Here is a 20,935-nt window from a genome sequence, read left to right as displayed (position 1 = left end):
ACATTAGTTATCGGTTTATCTTATCTAGATTAAGCACCAAGAGGATACAAGAGAGGTTAAGAGCTAACCCTAATATTCCTTCCTTGTAGTGTTGTTAATCAAAGCTTTTGTTCCATTAGAAACCAAAAAAAAAGCCTTTCGAGTCTTTCCATAGCAAAGTTAAACTGTACATAGAATTCACCAATAAACAGGATTTGGTAAAAGTAATCGTTTTCACATTTAGATACTAAAGTACTAACTATGTACAAAGTATTTCTGGGGAAAATTCAGTGTTGGAAGATTAATCTAAAGAGTAGGAACTTGAATACAAGAGAGAGTATCAAACCGAGATGATATAAAACAGGCCAACTCGTGTTCTCTTGCTCAGCTGCTTTTTAGCACAAGATCTATTTCTTTCACAACCTCCAAATTCCACATTCCAGCTCCCTTTGCTCTGGCTCAGTAAACCTCAACCTCTCTGAGCACAAAGATCTTAAGTGTCTCCATCAACCCTTGCCACATCAGGTCAACTTTTAAATTGGGATGTATGTGACTCCAACCCAGGGGTACAATGGGCTTCTCTTGTTGCAAAGCCATAACCAGCCAACATGTAGTTTGTCATCAGAAGTGATCAGCAATGTAATTTAAGGCACGGCCAAGAAACATCATGTCCACTCCAACCCAAGGGGGCCTCTGGAAAGTAATGAAACCTGAACATTGACATGAGAGTAAAACAAAGCATGTGTGATAGGTTGTCCAGAAGATGACTGAGGATCTGACAGTAAGAACATAAAAAAGATCATCAATGTAAAAAACACATTGCCAAATTCCCATTGGTTACTTGACTTGAGGCACAGAACTCTGATGTGAAAGACTTATCTCCACAGTTTTACAGCACTTACTGTGTGTGCTTCAGGTTCAACACTTACAACCTTCTCTTAATACTGATCATGGCACTATAATTGTTGGTACTCATAATAACTGTCAAATTCAGCTCTTTTTGGGTTGTTTCCTTTATTTATTTGTGGTGTAAGGTAGTGTTGTAGTACTCAAGACCGGTCATTTCGAAGGTCTTGGTCTAGTCAAGCATTTTTTACTCTGTCTTGTTTTGGTCTTGGACTGGCCAGACTTGAGATTTTCTATCAAAACCGGCCGAGACCAACATTGATCTGCTATTTTTAAAATTCAATATTGTGATAGTAAATAGCTTAAATGTATGTGTAATTCCCCTCCAAATAAAAAGACTATAAAAACTTCACTTGGTTTCGACACCCAAAAGTCCTGGTCTCGGGCAAGTCTTGTTCTCGGATAGTGTAGTCTTGAGTATAACACGACTGTAAGGGCTATCCAGTACATGTGACCATTATGACAAGATATGTTTAATCTTCTGCTTGATGGGGAAAGTAGTTTATGAAACTTTATACAGGAAGGAGCTTAAAATGAAAGAAAAATTAACTCTTTACACTTCAATTTGCTATTTGCACACAAATTAAATTTTTCGAGCAAAAAAAATTCAAAGTATTACTCGGTATTTGGGGAATAAGAACTACTGTGCTGCATGCACAAAGACAGCAAGCTTCTTTCGTGCGTGAAGAAAAGACTAAAAGTAAAAAAATAGGTATGTAGATTATGTAGAAAAATTGTTAAAGTAGCATTCTTGACAAGTTGGCTCATCCTTTTGGTGTTGGGATTAAGTTTATCAACTTCATCTCAGTGACACAGAGCAGTTAATACAGGATAGTTATTGCCATAAAAGGGGAATGATTACTGTAAAGTAAAAGAAGAGCTGTAGTATGAGATGATGATGATGAACAGCACTTGTGAGCAAAGAGCAGTCAAGGAAAAATAATAAATCCTGGCTCTGTTTTCTGATTCATTAAGTACCACAACAGGTGGAAGAGGAAGAAGTAATATTGTGAAAATATTTTAAATCTAATTTAGCACATCTTATAAAGTAGATGGAAAAAAAGTGGAAATATTTATCAAGCTATAAGATGATGGCGACATCTTCACCAAAAGATTAAAAAGCCTTCATAGTAAATAATGGCTTACACTCATAGTTTTTGTGGAAGACATTAAATCTAAAACCAATGAAAAATGGGGCTCAGGGAGGATTTATTTATAAAGCCTGGCCAAAGACACAAAATTAACTAATGTAAAATACAGAAGAAATTCCTGTGGAAACAGTTAAAAACTGCTCTGAAACTACACACCATTTATTACCTACAGTCAGCCCTTGTATAGCTTCACTTTCCTTTGTTCTTTGGCACTTTTGGGTGGTGTGTGTGCGTTTTCGTTTTTCCATTTTCGCAGACGGAATCATTAGATGTATTTGATAGTGCTTATAACAGCTTAAAAGAGTGTTTCATTAAGTCTACCCCAATTTATCACACTTTAATTTTGGATTTTATCCATTTTATTTCACACCTTGACGGTTTAAATAGGGTACTTAAAGTAATCCCTGCTGCTTGAACAACAAAATCTGCAGAATACAGTGCAGAACTACCCAAGCTGCTGCACACAAGACGATTCCATTTATTGTCAGCATAAATGATTAACACAGTGCTATTGTCTTGTGTGGCTTCAATTTTCTTCAGGGATAATAACTTCATTGTGTACCAGTGGAGAAGTTAGAACTGGGACCATAGCCAACGCCCATTAGTTTGCATGGTTGACTGAATTGTTAAGATTAAAAACTGCAAATCAGCGACTGAACAACAACTGAAAACATTTAGGCAGTGCTGCTGCAGCAAAAATCAGGGAGAAAACAGAGATAACAGATGAAGAGCACCAACAGAGTGCTTTCATAAAGCCTAGTACTCATGATTCCCGTCCTGAAAATGAACCACTATGTTTTAATATTACTACTGATAATTGCATTACTGAAAAATGAGGACAGTATCAATGCGATGCAAAAAATTCCTAATCCCAATCCTTGAGAGATATCTGCCATCACTCACTGACTCCTGTGCACAGGCCACTTGATGCAGTTGTCATTTTTGTTTTACTTCCAAACCATCCTTTGGCAGCAGAAAAAGTAAAACAGATGACTCGTCAAAGACAAGAGCGAGACAGGTCCGTGTAGTGGATTCCTTTGGGTGCAATAAATCCTTTATAAGTTTAATACATTTCAGATGCACCTAGTAAAGGTAAAACACTAAGCGTAACCAGAAAGTTCTGAAAAGATAATATACTGCAACATTTCGATATAAATATAAAGTGGGGCTACCTAAAGGGCATCGGCTACAAATGATGCCTCGGCGCTACATAGTTTTGGCAGCTGTCTTTCTCTGCAGAGTGTAATTGTTACTTAAAGCTGATATCCGGAGTTTCTGAGAAATCTATGTTTATGTATGATTCTTTTGAAATGCAAAAAAAACTAGTCTTTTACTATGGTCTACTGCTGGTGGTCATCCATATACATTAATGTATTTAAGACCCTCCTTCGTCCTATAGACCCCTATATAAATGGAAATGATCGCTGAGTGCGCCCAGCCAATAGGCTTCGACTTCCTGTTTTTGAGACTGTCAATCAAAGTGAATGCGGAACTGTGCACAGAAACAAGGCCGCGCGTTACAACAACAAACAGGTAAATATGATTTTGGCTCTTACCTGACCCATAGACCTATATCAATGCGACCCGATGGGACCTTGTTATGTTCCGCGACATTGAGACGTCCCTCCTATCTCTTTTCCTATCCACTTTTCCATAACCCCATGGATGATGTCACGACATTAAGGAAAGTTGTTAGGAAAAGCTGATCACGTTTGTTTTGACGATCAGACGCACTTCTACTAGGTGACAGGTAACAATCGTACGGCCACGCCTCCTTTCCTCAGAAAATTCTAACGCTCTTTTATCATGGCCACCACTTAAACACATCCGGGGGTTAAAGAACAGTGGATAAGAAAGGAGATAGGAGAGAATATCTGGACGCAACCATCCTCTCAGAAACTTTGGATATCAGCTTTAAGCTAAATGACAGTCTAAGAGGTTGGTGTGTGTCTGTGAGATTATCCATGCATACTGCAATTTTCTCCCATGTTCTAAAAATGTATGCTGTGTACATGTTGATTAAAAATAGCTACGTACTACTATTTAAGGATGATCTGATCAGATATTGCAGTGTTTTTCAACCACTGTGCCGCGGCACACTAGATCGTCAGGTGTGCCGTGGGAAATTATCCAATTTCACCTAATTGGTCTAAAAAAAAAATTTGAAAACATATTAATTATTATCTGCAAATAATATACCATTGTCGAGTGTCCGTGCTGCAGTAGTGACTAAAGGTGCGTGCACACCGAACGCGACGGAAGCGATGCCGTTGCCTTAAATCGTCCGTGATCGGTAGTTTGCACATAGTGGTGCTTTTTTGTCAGTCCATCATTTCATCGCTCCAGCGACGCGATCACTAGGGAGGTGTGTGTGTGTGTGTGTGTGTGTGTGTGTGTGTGTGTGTGTGTGTGTGTGTGTGTGTGTGTGTGTGTGTGTGTGTGTGTGTGCGTGTGTGTGTGTGTGTGTGTGTGTGTGTGTGTGTGTGTGTGTGTGTGTGTGTGTGTGTGTGTGTGTGTGCGTGCGTGTGTGTGTGTGTGTGCGTGTGTGTGTGGCCCCGGTAACAGGGTAGAGACAGAGAGAGAGAGAGAGTGTTGATGACGTCTTTTTTTTTCCCTTCTTGCTCCGCTTCTACGGTTAAATGATCAACTTAACGGAGATATTAAAGGATGACTTCACTCAGAATGTGTTTGATCAGTAGTTACTGTGGTTTTAAAGAAATTTACCGCTTTAATTTTGAACCTGATACTTGAGGAAGTAGAACAGCCTCCGCTGCAGCCGTCAGCACTGAAGCGGGAGCGGGAGGGAGGGGCTGCTGCCTCCGCTCTACAGACAGTGGAGGACGGGAGATATCGCTTCACGTCGCTTAAAAAGTTAAAATTTTTCAACTTTGATCATGCAAGTCGCGTCGCTGAGGGGGGGATAAATTGACGTTGCGTCATTTACATTGATTTTTAATGTAATCGCATCGCTTCAGTCCCTTTAAGACCACATTGTTGTTTCATTTGTTATGTTCAAGCTGTATTTTTGAAGTGGACATGATAAGTGCACTTTTTATTTGAAAGAAGAAATACAAATGATGATAAAGTCCTTTATTCTTTGTGTTTATTTGATTCCTATTCAAGACACTTTGATGAGAATGGCTATATTGTTAATATAGGCTACAGAGTATCATTTTTTAACATGTTTGGCTGGTGGTGTGCCTCGTGATTTTTTCAATGAAAAAATGTGCCTTGGCTCAAAAAGGTTGAAAAACACTGAGATATTGGTCCAATATCAGCAAAAAACGAGTATCGGATTATATCTGCCTGCATCTAAAATCTCCGATACATGTGTTGTTATTCTGAGGTTACTTTTGAGGTTAAGTTATTTATTTTATTTAATTGTAGAATATTACCATGTTCAAGGTTCAATGCGATGTAACCCATTGGTTAATAATCAATAGATCAGTTTTCCTCATACTACTGTTGCTGACTATTGTTCTCTGTTTGATCAATATCACTTTATTGAACCTTTTCTAACATTCCACACTACAAAATTAGGTAACAAAATTATGTGTGATCCGTGCTAATGTTGTACCAGTCCGATATCGACTAATTCTCAAGGTGGCAATATCGGTAATGTATCAGATTTGAAAAAGATTTATCGGAACACCCTTTGTTAGATTTGATTATTTCAGTTTTTAGGATAAACTTTGCCTCGTTTTTTATTGATGATAGTTTTAGTCATCCTGCTTAGTGTTTGCTCAGGAAAAGACCTTTGGAAAAAATAAATAAATATATATATATATCATCATTAGTCAGCAAATTTAACAGTCAATGTCCTATTGGAAAATGTAATGCTTATTTGAGGCCAGATGACCATCACATTGAAACGGAGGTATAGTGTATATGTTGTGGAACACGTTCTATACATTTTCAAGTTATTAAGAACATGAAATTACAACATTTCACAAAACACAAGATCTAAAAGTCAAATTATTCAGGGGGATGCATAACATATAAGTATTTGTCATTGGTGGGGCTGGGAACTGTTCATTCTTTATTTTGGTTTCTATTTCTTTTCACAATAGACAAAGTCGACAGCATTGGCTGTTGCTGGCATTGTGCCTGTCAGGTTTACTTATCTGTGATGAAGGGGATGCTGAAATGAACCCAGCCTCAGTCACTTTGTATCAGTGCGACTGCACTCGCCCTTATTTTACCCCAAAGTAAAAATGTTCAAAGGTTAAAAGACCTCTCTGGCTCTCTGCATGTATATTGGTTATTAGTTTTCTTGCCGTGAACAATTCTGCACTAGCAGTAATTATGAAGCAATAACTCAGTGTTGGGTTTATTAGAAAAGAGGAAGTAGTCTTGCACAACACACTAAACTCAGAGTCAATTGGATGTGCCAACAGGGACTATTACAACACAACATCTAATTTGGAGAACACTGAGGTAAGAATTAAGTGGTGAGCTATTTACAGTAACAATTTTTAGACCGGTAGATACCGGTAAGAAACATACTGTATTTGTTGCCTGGCAAATACTTGTAGCTCTGAAGTGAAATGGTAAAATAATTATAATAATTTAAGCTTTGTTTCATTTTCCAGTGTGTATTATATAATAGGGTGATTCACAAAATTAATTTTCACCAGATTTTGCCAGATCCCTTTTTGCCTTGTTCCAAATGATATTGTAAATATCTGTTACCAAAAATTGAGTCAATTGCTGAACATTTAGGGGTGACACGTTTTCACAATGTGGACATTTTTTCTATTTTCAGGGATATTGTTCGGACTGTTCTAATGTTCTTACTCATTTAATATAAATACAGGGAGAGACTATTAATGATTAGGGGTGTCTCAATCCGATATTGATATCGGATTTTATCGGACTGTATCTAAAATCACCAATATAACCTCTCCAATAAAATTTTCCGATCCAGCACTTCTATCCATAGGTGACTGTGGTTCACACTCCAACAAAGTAACCTACTGTTGCTGACAATTGTTCACTGTTTGAGTGACATCACTTGATCAAGCCTTTTCTAACATTCCACACTACAAAATAAGTAATAAAAATATGTATGATTCATGCTGATATCGTATTGGATCAATATCGGTATCAGCCGATACGCAAGGCTGCAATCTCGGTATCATATCGGAAGTGAGAAAGTTGTATCGGGACATCCCTATACTTAACTTTATATCGTTCAAGTTTCTGATATCTGTGAAAGTTACGCATTTTTCGGATGAGCGATAAAAATTGTGAAAAAGTGTGCCACGCTTTACTGACGTAATATTAGCTAAATTTTTTATGTACAAATGTTCAAAATGTCAATAGCAACAAGGCAAAATACGACCTGGTAAAATTTGAAAAACTTTTACATTTACCATCATATTGTGAACCATCCTAATATATATATATATATATATATATATATATATATATATATATATATATATATATATATATATATATATATATATATAAAGAAATTAGTGAGATATCCACATACATTTTATATAAATGCATACATTTTCAAAGTCATGCCTCAGTAATACAAATCTTTGTTTTTCTTCCGAGCTTTTCATATCATACAAATCTCTTACCCAGTACCCACCAGACTTAGTAGTCTGTATCTCCCAGTGGAAAGCAGGTGGGTGAGGGCAGGGGGCACTCGCCGAGTCCACCAGACTCCATTCATCACATGGTGACAGGAGGCATTAGAGCAGATAAGAGCATCTGTGGAGCCCCAGGTAAGACTGTATGGGTTGGGTTGTGTTACCCTTTACGCCATCTTCCTCAAATCAAAGTGTGTGATGCATTTTCTTTTGTATGTACTGACAAGGCAGTGGCTCAGTCTGTAGGGACATGGGTTGGGTCCCGGTGCGGACCAAAAAACAGTGGTTTTGGTCGCTGGAGAGGTGCCAGGGCACTTCTCGAGCACTGCCGAGGTGACCTTAAGCAAGTAACCAAACCCCAACACTGCTCCCTTCATTGTAAAGGGACTTTGGGTTGCCAGAAAAGCGCTATATAAAAATTGCTGATAATAATAAAATGAACTGTGTACATCCTACCTCACTTTTGGTGCCCGAGCTTTCCGTTCAGGTAAAATCTGAGCTTGACTATTCTAGACACACATGCTAAAACACAGGCCGGGAGCAAATACCCTGCACTATCAGTAAAAGTGCAAACAGAATATCAGAGGTGTGATATGTCACTTTGACATTTACTATGGGCTAGCTGGGTTTCATCCCAGTTCTGCAAATCACTGCTCACAGCTTACACTGTTTTCAAGCAGAGTGAGAACAAAAATTAATGTACGTCTCTAGGTTTTACCTAAACCTATATTTTACATAGTGGGGTGGTTGTGATGGATGTACAGCTTTGATGTGATATTAACAGGATAAGACATTTACTGTATTCTGTTTGCATTTATGAAACATAAGATTTTAATGCTTTGTCCCTAAACGATTGTTGTGGTTCATAATGATGTCATAAATGTTAACCCCACAGTGAGTTAAGCTCTATAGAAAATGGTAAGTGTTTTCCTTTCTCCAGAGGGTGTAAAAGACCAGACATGTAGACTTTTATGGGTTTTATATCGCCAAAAAAATCTTGTTTTTCTCCTTGTTAGTGGCCGCCGTCGGCCAACTTCACCAACTCCGTCGTCAAAACATCTATTTTATTGTCAACTCGCAAACACATGTCACCAAGTCTGAGAGAGTAAATAACTATGCTATGGGATACATTTTCCCACATTACCCATAAATCAGGCATCATCCCAACCCTAATTAGAGGAGTTTGTGTGTCTCTTTGTGTGTCTTTAAAAAAACCAAAAAAAACAACCCAATGAACACTGTGCAGAAAACTGGTCTCGTAAAAAAAGATTTTCCACATAAATTGTGGTTAGGCTAAACATGCAACTTTGTCAATTACGCGCGATTTAAATGCTTTAAACATTCAAGTAGCTCAACACACAACAAGGCATTGCCATGATCAGACATAATCAGACACATGGCAACTACTAAATAACAGCACAGTCAAATTTGGTTAAAGTAAACAATTTAATGATGCACTTTCATTTTACTTTTGCAAACAGCACATGGTTGGAAAAGGAGACATCAGATCATTGGCCAAGTAAAAGACTTACACTGATGGATTAAGCACCAAAAAACAAACTAATAAAAAGGTGGACAGAAGAATTCACAAGACTTAGATCAATAAATTTGACCTTTGTAATCTCTGTAGCCTATCACAAGACATGGGTGGGTCGAAAATAACCTACCAACCCTCTCTTGTCCCTAAAGCTAGGGCATTCTGGTATACTAGGATGTCAGATTTTCAGTGATCACAGAAAATTAATGGAATAAACAGAATTAATGTTCTGAGTTTGAAGCAATGTCATCAAGAAGGAAGAAAAACTCAACTTGGATTTTTAATATCTAAAGCTTCACCCTGAATCATCACGACAAGAAAACCTCATCAATGACATATTAAGGGATATAGCATCCCATGAATTAGTTTTAACTTCTCATTTACATGTAGAAAGGCCTCAGTATAAAGTCTTGAGGGAAGGTATCGACTTCCAGCGACGTGCCGTGAGCACTTGGGTTGGGTAGGCGGGGCGTTGCAAATTGAGACCACCAATGTCAACACCAATGACAATTCCATATGTTTCTGCTGGCAAGTGTTAATTCAATTCAATTCAACTTTATTTGTATAGCGCAATTTACAACAAAGTCATCACAATGCGCTCATCAAATATAAATTTCATATATAAAAAACCCAACAAGATTCACGTGAACAAATATTTAGCCATCTAACAAAATCAAGATTGTAAAACACCATTAAAGAAACATGAACAATTATTTAATATAGCCTCCATACTCTCCAACAAGATATATCTCATGACACGGCAGCACATCCGTTGTTTGTGTTGGAAACACAGAAACACGGAGAAAATGACAACAACAACAACTCGGAACAGCCTCAGTGAGGAGCCAATCCTTCCATTCACTGTGAAAAATACGAACAATTTTCTGACCTTACCTTTGCTGGAGGTCTGGTAACTCAGGTGTTGGTCTCCCATCTTTTAAAAGCTGTCGCTTTTACTCAAAAGAAGGTTTCTTTATCGTTTCTAGCATGTTCATCATGACTGTAGTGTTACCCCACCCACTAGCTAGAGAACATAGCAGCCACGCTCTATCAATTCATTAATGCACTGTGAACTTATGTATAGCATTTAGCATAGCGTGGTTATGTCCAAAGGCAGCGTAGAGAGCTGCCTTTTTACGTAAATGGTAACTAGTAAAATAGTAAATTGTGATATTTAGTCATTTGGGCTATGAAAAGAACAAAATGCTGACTCGTTCAAATGTATAGGTATTGTAGGCTATCGGAAATGGAAAAATAAATAATATATAATTATACTACAATTTAAACAAATAATCAAAATATCAATTCACCTTTGGATAGGCACTGCCTACCTTGCCCTACCCTGACTGCACGTACCAAGAATTGCAGTGGAGCTTTCAAATGCCTTTCTCCTTAAAACTGTGCACAACAGCTAAAATGACACCATGGAGATTTACAACAGATACAAAACTCTAATGTAATTGACCGTGAGCCACAATCAGATAAACAGGTCCATTTCACTATTACTAATGGTAAATGTCAAATGGCTTTGGCTGGGTGGAGAGCTTGGCGATAAAATGTAGTGGCAGGTCATTACACCCTGTCAGTCATCCACTGTGACAGAAACATTTGGTCTGTAACCAAACAAGAAAACAGCTGCGACGTGGCAATGGTTACTGTTTCGAGCCTTTATCAATACATACAGTGCTTCTTTAGTCGAGAAGAAGGAGACGAAACATCAGCTCTCAAGCCTTAAAGAGGACACTATGATAGCATATACAACATATAGGGCAGGGGTAAACAACACGGTCCCCACAGGCACCAGGCAGACCATGTGAGTGGCCCTCAGGAACACTAGTCGTCAGCAATGAGCGACATCTAAAATCTGATTAACTTTCCAAGTTTCAAACTCACAAAGATAAATACAGATAACATATGTATTTATTATGTAGTAAAGTTAAATACTGCTGCACGTGATAAAGTTTTAGTGTTAAATTAACCATCTATAAATGTTTACTTTCACGAAAACATTGCGACAAATATTTTTAAATGCTGCAGATTTGGTGTATGAGTTCTGGTATGGTATGTAATATGATATAAATAAAATGTATTTCTTTAAAACGCAAGGTGGATTTTACAAATTTTACATGTTTTACGATTAGTTAAAAGTTGTTTGTTTGTAGCTCATAAAATAGCAACATGGGGATTTTGTATGAAATGTAGAAAATGAAACAGTTCATTAAACTAGGAGAAATAAAGTGTTGCATGTTGAAACTTGAACAATCCCGACCTTTTTAAGAGCCTGCTACGCCTTCCTTATTACCTTAGCCTCTAATTAAAACATGAAAATGTAGTATTTAAGAAGCTCTTTTTAAACTGGTAGCCCTTGGACCCCTGATATAGGGCATCCAGAAGAACTCCCCTTTGTCAACAATCATTCAAAGTGACTGTTGAGTTCCATTGAGGCAAGGGAAAATAATCCTCTAATATTGTTTGCAGCCATGTTTTACCTAGAATTTTCCCATTCGTAATTTCTCAAATTCTGTATTAGGGTTTACCCATTTCCGCGTCACATCAAACTTTTCCATTTATTTCCATGTTTCCTTTCTGTTTCATCGTTTTTTCCCATTTAGATGACTTTACTGGCTAATAAACTTCCCGAAATCATATCAAACATACTAATAGAGGGGATAATAGAGTCAACTACTGTTATTCATTTTACATTTTATACGCTTCAGGTGATTTACAGAAACTGGGAGGATTACGCTGCAATCACACCAAATTAAATCGCAAGAGCAATGTTAACCCCACAGCTAGACCCTCAGCCATCTGTTCAACTTAACGGGAAAAATACCATGGAAACGCGTCATATGCTCGAATCCCCGTGCAGCTCTGTGATTATAGATGCTTCTGTTGCGATGTCACCATGTAAAATGACCACTAGTTTAATTAATACACCTTCAGCTCGACCTTTCTTTGTCTTTGTACCAGTACCTTTACAGATTTGAATGCAGTTATAATAATACAAACCACTTGTTCATCACAACACATTAAAAACAGACTTCAGATGAAGCTGTGCATTCCTCTTCAATCACAGGATGGATAACATTGTCATTAGACAAACACATAGCGCAAGATTTTGACAAGATTATGGGCGGAATTGGACATAATCGTCAGTTTGTCAACAGTTATCAATTTTCTGGTGAAAATTAAGATGCAAATGTGCAATATTGTCCCAAAACATACATGCAAGGCATTTCCGTGTTGTGTTGGGGCCCATTTTCAATAAAGGGAGAGAAAACAAAAACAGATCTGATTGCTTTTTCAAGTTCATATTCATGTTTTCCATTTCAGAATGTGATTGACCATTTTCTCCATCCGGTTTCCTCGATCACAGAAAACCGGAGGCCCTAATTACGTAGGGTGTAATGTGGCATATTGATTAAATAATCAGAATTAGGTTGAAGAAGAAATAATAGAAAACTCAACAAAAATGAGAGTAGATTTGAAAACACCCTGCTTGAAAAGCTGGCAGTAATAGACTATACAGCTGCTCCTGGGAGAATCTTGGCAATTTAGTTCACCACAATGGCAAATCATGAAAGCAACCACTGTAATCTGCAGCCAAAAATTATCCCAAAGACAATCGAATCAGCAGGATCTTTGGACATTCCATCCAAGAGCTAAAAACCGTCAAGCTTTGAGGCATGCTCTTCCTCTCGTCACTTTGGCCATGTTTCCTCTTTAGTCTAGTCCTGCCAGATGAATTATTAGAAGACTTGTCTACCACAATAATGGATAACAATATTCTGAAAGACATACAAACCAAGCAAGACTTTTATCATTTGAAGCAAGACCACTCTGTGCTGAGCATCAAAAGAGGTGATGGATTTTTACTCCAATTAAAATTGTTTTCTCTAAATCCTTGCCAAATGGCATTTCCTAATAGGTGGGGGGTTTCTTTTCAGCTATGAAGCCCGTTGGTCACAATTGTGCAGACATCTCATTAAATTTCTTATGATGGGTCGAGAGTCATGGATGTCGCGTCAGCTGGACAGCTAACAGTAAGTTCATCTGACAGGAGTACTTCAGGAAAAATGGCTTGTTAATGGCTGGGTAGCTCCAAAGCAGAGAGAAGATCTAAAGAGGCCATCACTTTTATGCTCTCAGTTTTTCCCCTTTAAAAGAAAAAAATCATTGCTGTTCTTGTGCAACTCAATTTAAAAGGTGCATTTGGTAGATGGACACCATAAAACCACCTGAACAAAGCCAATAGTGCATGTATTAGATGGTAAATGGACTTGATTTATTTAACGCTTTATCCCTACACTGAAGTAATCTCAAAGTGTTTTACAATATCAGCTCATTCACCCATTTACACACCAATGGGACTGAGCTGTCATGCAAGGCGCTAGTCGACCAATGGGAGCAACTTGGGGTTCAGTGTCTTGCCCAAGGACACTTCGATGCACAGACAGGTATAGACTCGAACCTCCAACCTCTTGATCAGAAGACGACCCCTCTGCCACCTAAGCCACAATGACTTAATTGTTAATTTAGTAGATTTTTTTCTAATACATTGTATTACCTGATCAAGAAAGAAATAATGCATGTTTCTCAACTTCGGCTTCCTGGAGGTGTGCAGTAGTTAAAATGTTAGCCTGAGGAAAATGAACCCCACTTTATTAAAACAAACCAATTACCTTGTATACGAGCATGATGATTTGCCGCAACTTGAGCCTGTGAAATACGCAGATGTCGTACAATGCTGACACGGCAAGGACGGTCACCCCAAGCTCCTTCCACAGCATGCTGCAAGCAGCACACCCCAAGCTGCCCAGGAACCAGGCCATGAGTCGGCAAAATCCAGCATGGCCCCTCAGTCTACAGTGGTTTATGTAACACAACAAAGAAAGCAAGAAAAAAAGGGCAGCCCCTTCATCGGCCCGGCCAACGATGCCTGCCACTGCCTCAGTGTGGATCGGATGGGAAGCAAACAGCAAGCCTGCCAGTAAACTCCAGAGTCCTTCTCCAATCAGCAGACAAGCTAAAGAGGTAAAGAGTCCAGTCACGGCACTGTGCAGGAGCACATTTACCAGGTGGTAACCCCAAGGATCCAGTCCATCCACAGCGTAGTTAAGGCGGAAGGAGAGCGTGCAGAGCGGTCTGTAAGACTTATGGCTTCCACTGTGCGTGAGTAAAGTTCCCCAGAAGTCATCGTAGAAGATGTTTGTCCAGGGAGTTTCTGGAAGCAGGTCCTGGTTAGTCTTGATTGCACGGCTGTGGAAAGAACAAAAAAAGTTAGTAAAGGAAAAGGACTTCTCCAAAGTATTTAGTGAATAGTTGGGCAATGCTTACTGTTGACATTTATGTCAGTTCAATTTAGCTTACATGCTTTGCTGCCTGGCTACTTTACCATCCAGCCCCATCAAATAAAACCACTACACGTAAACATAGTTCGCAGTGAAAGTCAAAATGAAGGTTTACATTTACTACCAGGTTTAGCTCAAGAGTGCGGCCAGATAGGATTTACAAACAAAAAAAATCACAGGGTGAGCTCTGGACAGTGTTGCCACCACAGCCACATCTTTAAAAGTTGCAGACAGGGATTAAGTGAAAGTGGCACACCCAGACCAAAAAACATAGGCATGCAATATGGAAACCATTGGCTATGTAAGGCGTAGTGAGAATGTAGTAAATGTATTTAGGGAATGAACTTGTTTATTAGCCATAAAAAAATGCCAAGTCCGTTACCGGCTTTAGAATAAACTAAAGGAACATTGCTATATTTGTCACGATTAATTATGTGTAATCCCTTTAAATGCTGGTAAATAAACCAGATTCTGTAGCTGTGGGGATAGCCTTTTAGGCGTTATGAATTGGACAGCAATCCCAACAGTCTTATTTAATTGTTGTGAAAAGAAAGAAGTGATGGAATGACAAGTAGTTACAACTGATGATGTCCTTAACAAGCTTCCCATGAGAGAAGATGATTACTGAAAGCAGAGAAGTTGGCAAAGGATGGTATGTGATGACAAGTGAGGTTCACCCGGCTGTAAGCTTTCCTCACAATAGTACTAATTAGCTTCCATACATAGCTCAAGGAGATGGATTGAGAAATGCAAAAATGGGACTAGATCAAGAGAAATGAACTGTTATCCATCTTGTTCTGAAGCTCTGATAGATAACACCTCATCCTGTCTTTATGATAAAAAACCAACAAAGTTCTGTGTGGTAGATCTGGCTCAACTCTCAGCACATAATGATAAGATTTCTTCATCTTCATTCTATAATAGAGGATCAAGTCATCCACCAACAGGATAAAGAGTGGCTAGCACTACTTTCTGATTCAGATACACCAGCTTATTTTCTCTGGCCCATTTGTCAAGTCAGATCTTCCTTCCACCACAAGACGTTCACATAACTGCATTTATGGTTCAATTACCTCTCAAAGCCATTTTGGAGACAAGCGTGTCCTTTTTCTGAGGCACAGGGTGGAGAAGCCACTGGAGCCAGACATATACTCCCTCAAAGCTACACAAAAATACTACTGTCAATGAAATTCAGGCCACCTTCCTTTTGAGTGTTAAACTCAAGGCCTGGGGACCAAATGTGACCCATTATAGCATCCACTTCAGCCCACAGATGAAAATAAAAGTGACAAAAAATGTATCATTGTGAAAACTACAAGCTAATTAAGTTGTAGATGTCTTTGTCCTTCCAAATACACAAATCAAGGTTCTACACAAACTTTTCCAGAGGTGGCACTGGTGCACAAAATGTGATCACACCCTTTTTTTTTTTTTAAAGCGGGGCGGGGAGGGGCACGCTCTTCCCCTGTCCCCGCTCCCCAGGTCAGATAAACGCGCGCCCCATGCGCTCTGTTGCTACGCGTGCCCGAACGCCTCAGCTTGCACTTCCTGTTTCCTCCTTTTGGATTTTCAAAATAAGGACACCCTACGCACTCGTACAGATGCGACCAGATGAAATTTTCACTCGCACACACCATTTTGGTCGCAGTCTCGAGCCCTGCAAATTCAACAAAACTCCACAGTATTTGCAGGGCTCACAGTTTTTCCATGCCAAGATCACATGATGGCAGTCATTTTTAATCTTAAAATATTGCAAAAAATTCTAATTATTTCAAAGTCCTGCAATTTTCCTTAATTTATTCTGAAAATCTTTTGTTTTCCCGCATATTATCTGAGGCCTTTTTGACCTCAACCTTTTGCGCCTGAACTAAAACACACCTGCTTTAGAGCTTTTACTTCCTGTGTCCCTCTTTGTATCTACAACATAGGCTATACAAATACTGATGAACAAACATGTAAAAGAGGGATGCAAAAAGGAGTGGAATGTCACTTCTCCAACAACTCCACAACAACTATTTTGCCTAGAGGAATGAGATAATTCATTCAATTTCATTTCAATCTTATTATTATTGCCCACACTCCCCAGTCCTAACTTAATCATTAAACTTTGACTGTCTTCACAATGAAGAAACCCCCACTCGTCTGTGAGCTAAGAAGCCAAGAGGAGGAAAATCGAGTTTCAGCTATTGGCAAGGTTCGTTTCTGGCAGCATGGCGGACGTATCTGTGTACAACAAGCTTTTTCCAGCCGGGAGCACATTCCTCCCCCAAACCACCGGCCGGCACAATGATTCCCTAAGGAACAATGTGGCCACTGACTGGAGAAGCCTTTCTCTAGTCAGTGTATATATATAAAAAACTCTACCTCTACTCTACTTTTTACACTTCATCTAATGCTGGCAGTCTTCTTGCCTTCTAGTTTTCATCTTTTTAGAGAGGGGATTGGGTATAGATTGAAATGCTGTTAAAACTATAAACCGATTGTCAGATTGCGACAAGCTTTTCCATTAAAAAGTGAAATAACCAAGAAGGTGTTAACCTGTTGATCTCCACAGCTGTACACTTGCAATGTAAATGAAGCCATAGATAGAGAACGATAGCGAGAACCAATAAGAAAAAGCTCCCATCCTCAGCCCCACAGGGGACTTTGAATTAAAATTGAAAATGGATTTGCTCTACAGTGCGGAGACCAAGCAGTGAGAGCAGATGAGAGATTAGGCTAGATTTTAAGGATATTGAACACATAGGACATGTCATCGGGCTTTTCCCTTAACACTTTCCAATGAATTGAATATGACGGCACGAGAAAAACGAGATGAAGGATGAATCTGTTTTGAAAACCCAAAGTCACAGAATAATTTAAGGCAATGGACTTACCACACTTAAAGCTGTTGGTGGCAATATATATACTGTATATATATATATATATATATATATTTTTTTTTTTTTCATCAGATAAAGACAGTGTAGGCCTCATAGATCAATAAATCGAAGATCATTTGCTTGAAATAGAAAAGATTTAAAAGGTTGAAATAGCCTCTCGAAAGTTTGTTTTTACTTTATTCTTACCAATATTTCATGGTCAAACGCTCGGGTGGCAGTGTTTGATCATGCAGTAAATTTTGAATTCAGATAATATACAGTTTTGCATTAGATACATGTTATTAAAGCCGATTATCTTAAAACTAAATATAAAAGTTTTAAACCACTGACAATGCAGAATAATTTCCATTGCAAAGGTAGAAAAAAGAAGTAATTGGTGACAGTATTCAAAATAGAATTAAGTCTAAACTTGTGGGGATATCGGAGAAGGGAGCAAGAGTCTGCCAACTTCATGTCATCACCCAGATTTATTGTCTAAAAGAAGCACAGCTGTATTTTTGGACTGCCCACAGAGACGTGAGGGTAGATCAGTCAGTCTTTCCGGATCTCTCTTTGTCTAATGTTTCCTCCCATGGGTATGCTACCATAGCCTACATTCAAAGGAGTCCAAATAAAATATGGAAAACTAAAATATTCAGAGCTAAAATAGGCTGAGGAGAGGACAATAAGATCATGCACTTAAGCATGAATTCAGAAATACATTCCAAACAGATCGATTTTGCACCAAAATAACCAAGAATAGCACATATAACCATAGAGCTGCAGAAAATGCTAAATAAATGGGTCTTTATCAGCTTTCCAGGCCCCTCCTCTGGGTTTCCCCACAATAGAGTACCAATGACTATTTGCTTTGCTCCACATTTAGATCCTCTCTCCATTTTATAACACCGTGAACCAGCAAACACTGCAGTGACTTGATCTGGAGGACACAACCTTGTCCACAATTGCAAAGATCCCAGAAAATACTGAAAGGCATGACATGAATGCTGATCACCAGTGCTAACCAACCGAACAGCACGACCAACCAAGCAATTAGCCACACTTCTTTTAAGCCAGCCAGAGCAGCTTTTGTAACAGACTACTTCTTCAATCCCAAAGAAGATCCAATGCCCTGGCTGATGAAACCAAACGTGCAATTGTATTTATTCCTGAACATCTTCACATTTTGATTCTGTTTTGAACAAATGTTGGAATACTTGACCAACGAATCCTAAATCACTCTCAGCAGAACAAACATTCCAAACTGAAGATCAAGCCGTGTGATGTTTATGGTTGAATCCAGGTTTAGAAGTCAATTACAGGAGCTACTCATGCAGAGCGGAGCAGAGTGATATATATGCTCCGATATTGTATCTAATAAATGTGTCATCGTGCAGGGCTGTGGTAGGACAGCAAAGACCTGCTGGTCACTCCTGTAGGCCTCGGCCTCACGCACATACTACTTTTACTCCGGCCCTAACTCTTACTTCACTGACTCTTGACGAAGAATCGATTTCATACTTTTAACTACGTTGAGCTTTAGTGGCGTGTCTTATTGGCAAAACAGTCCTACAAGCCCTCAATAAATTAAAACCCAATCAATACAAAGGTAAACGTCTCTTAAAAAAAATAATATTGATTTTTCACAAAAAAGGGAATCACAGCCCTCACACCCAGTAGGTGCCAGTAAGTACACAATAGGGCTATTTCTTACCCAATATTTCTTACTTTATTGCTACTTTAGTTTATTTTCTGAACTTGCTGTCTATGACAACTGGAAAATTCCATTTTACAAAAGTTTATTTTTGCATTGAAAACAAGTTAAAGACAGTGCTATATTATTTATGAAGTGATCTAACATTGGAATACCAACACAAACATGCTAATGTTTGACAATTAGCCAAAGTATACAATAAAAGTTTCATTTCCTTGTAGTAACGTGCAAAACTAAAGCTGTGAATATGAAAATGAATTGAAAAGTAAAAACTAATGACAATATAGACTAGAATTAAAATAATAGCTTGTTTGACATTGTTGACTTGCCAAGAAAATGCAAATGTGAAATTAATTCATGCTTTGGTAACATAAAGATATGTTAAATTTGAATAAATGAGCCATAATTAACACATAATTAATACTTTTTTTTGAAATAAAGGAAATTATTTCATAAATGTCTTGTGATTTATGACTCTTAAAAAAACCTGACTGGCATAAATTAGTTAGTGCAAACAAATTAATTCTATATAAAATATAGCCGTTTAATTTGTAATTAAATATATTATTTAATGTGTAAGAAATGGTTACATTCTCTCAGGATTTGAGTTTGCTCAACCATAAAATTGAAAACTAAAACAAATAGTTTGTTTTTCGTTAAATCAACACAGACAAACAACAGGAATGAAGAGGTTTTTGTTCTTAAACCAGTTCTGCTTCTGTCTTCCACCTCCAGACTGACCCATGTCTAATGCTGTGGAAGTTACCATGGCTCAGCAAGGAGGGGGCCACTCCACTGCACCCCTCCTCACAACAGGAGGCTTTTGTCGTGCTCTGACCTTTTCGGCCACACTGTAATAAATTAGTTTGATTTGTTCCTCCTCTTGTGTCAGAGTGTTTTTCCTTTCACATAGCGAAGGAGACCTACGTAGGAGTCTTTTCCAAGGCTTGTGGTCATGTTGTATGTGAGAATTATAAGGCCCGTGCTACTATTTGGCCAGTTAGACATTCTGGTTTGAGTTTGTGGGATTCTGACCCATAGAGGGGTTCAGTGAAACCCGCAACATATGAATAGCACCAGCAGAACAGGATGTAAACCAAAACCCAGGCCACCGTGGCAAAGTAGCTCATGAATGAAAAGCTCATCAATCCACTGTTTCCACCATCCAGACCCCTTTGCATGGGGCACTTTGGAAGACACAGCAACCCTGAAGGATGAGCCTAAATCATGGGCCATCACCACAAAGGCCTCTAGTCTGTACCCTGATGTTTATTGCAAGGAGACTTAAGTGCAGGAAGGGCCTTTAAGAATGCCAGTCGAGCAGAAAGAAAAGGACATCTTTAGTGGCTCTTAGACCTTAAAGCTTCAGCATTTTAACAGCTGTGTCTCATTTCAATTATTTTTGCAGATATCACAGCGTAGATATGAAATAGAGTAGGCAACATTTCAAGGAGCTTATACTCCTGCAGGCTAAGTGCTTAGTGGATATTTTGCAGAAGCTTTGTGCAATCAAAGATGAAAGAGCCATGAGGACCAATACGGCAAATTGGAAGGACATCTTTAGGAACACATCCAGAATGAATTGAGTTAGATGATAGTTTCAATAGAGCCTGACAGATATTGGATTTTTATGGCTGACACCGATATTTGAGGTTTTAAAAAAACAATATCCGATTTATCGGCGCCTGCGGACATCCGGTCTATCAGTCAATATATGAAATAATAACACTGTTACAGTATACAAAGGATATACTGTAAATGAACAGTAAAAATACTGTATATATATTATATAACACCCAAAATAAGATACTAACTAAGAAGCAAAGCACA

General features: G+C 38.5%; 1 protein-coding gene across 1 annotated transcript in view; it reads right to left on the bottom strand.

The window, feature by feature from the left end:
- Window positions 1-20,935, bottom strand: part of tmtc2b (transmembrane O-mannosyltransferase targeting cadherins 2b) — a 99,533-nt gene that overhangs the window by 48,346 nt on the left and 30,252 nt on the right. Inside the window, exon 2 of the mRNA XM_028451168.1 lies at window positions 13,862-14,438. Coding sequence (XP_028306969.1) covers window positions 13,862-14,438 — 577 coding nt within the window. The remainder of the gene's footprint in view (window positions 1-13,861; window positions 14,439-20,935) is intronic.

The sequence above is a fragment of the Gouania willdenowi genome, chromosome 6 (genome assembly GCF_900634775.1).
Source record: "Gouania willdenowi chromosome 6, fGouWil2.1, whole genome shotgun sequence".
Lineage (NCBI taxonomy): Eukaryota > Metazoa > Chordata > Actinopteri > Blenniiformes > Gobiesocidae > Gouania > Gouania willdenowi.
The sequence above is the reverse complement of the archived record's forward strand: the minus strand, read 5'-3'. Positions and strand labels throughout refer to the sequence as shown.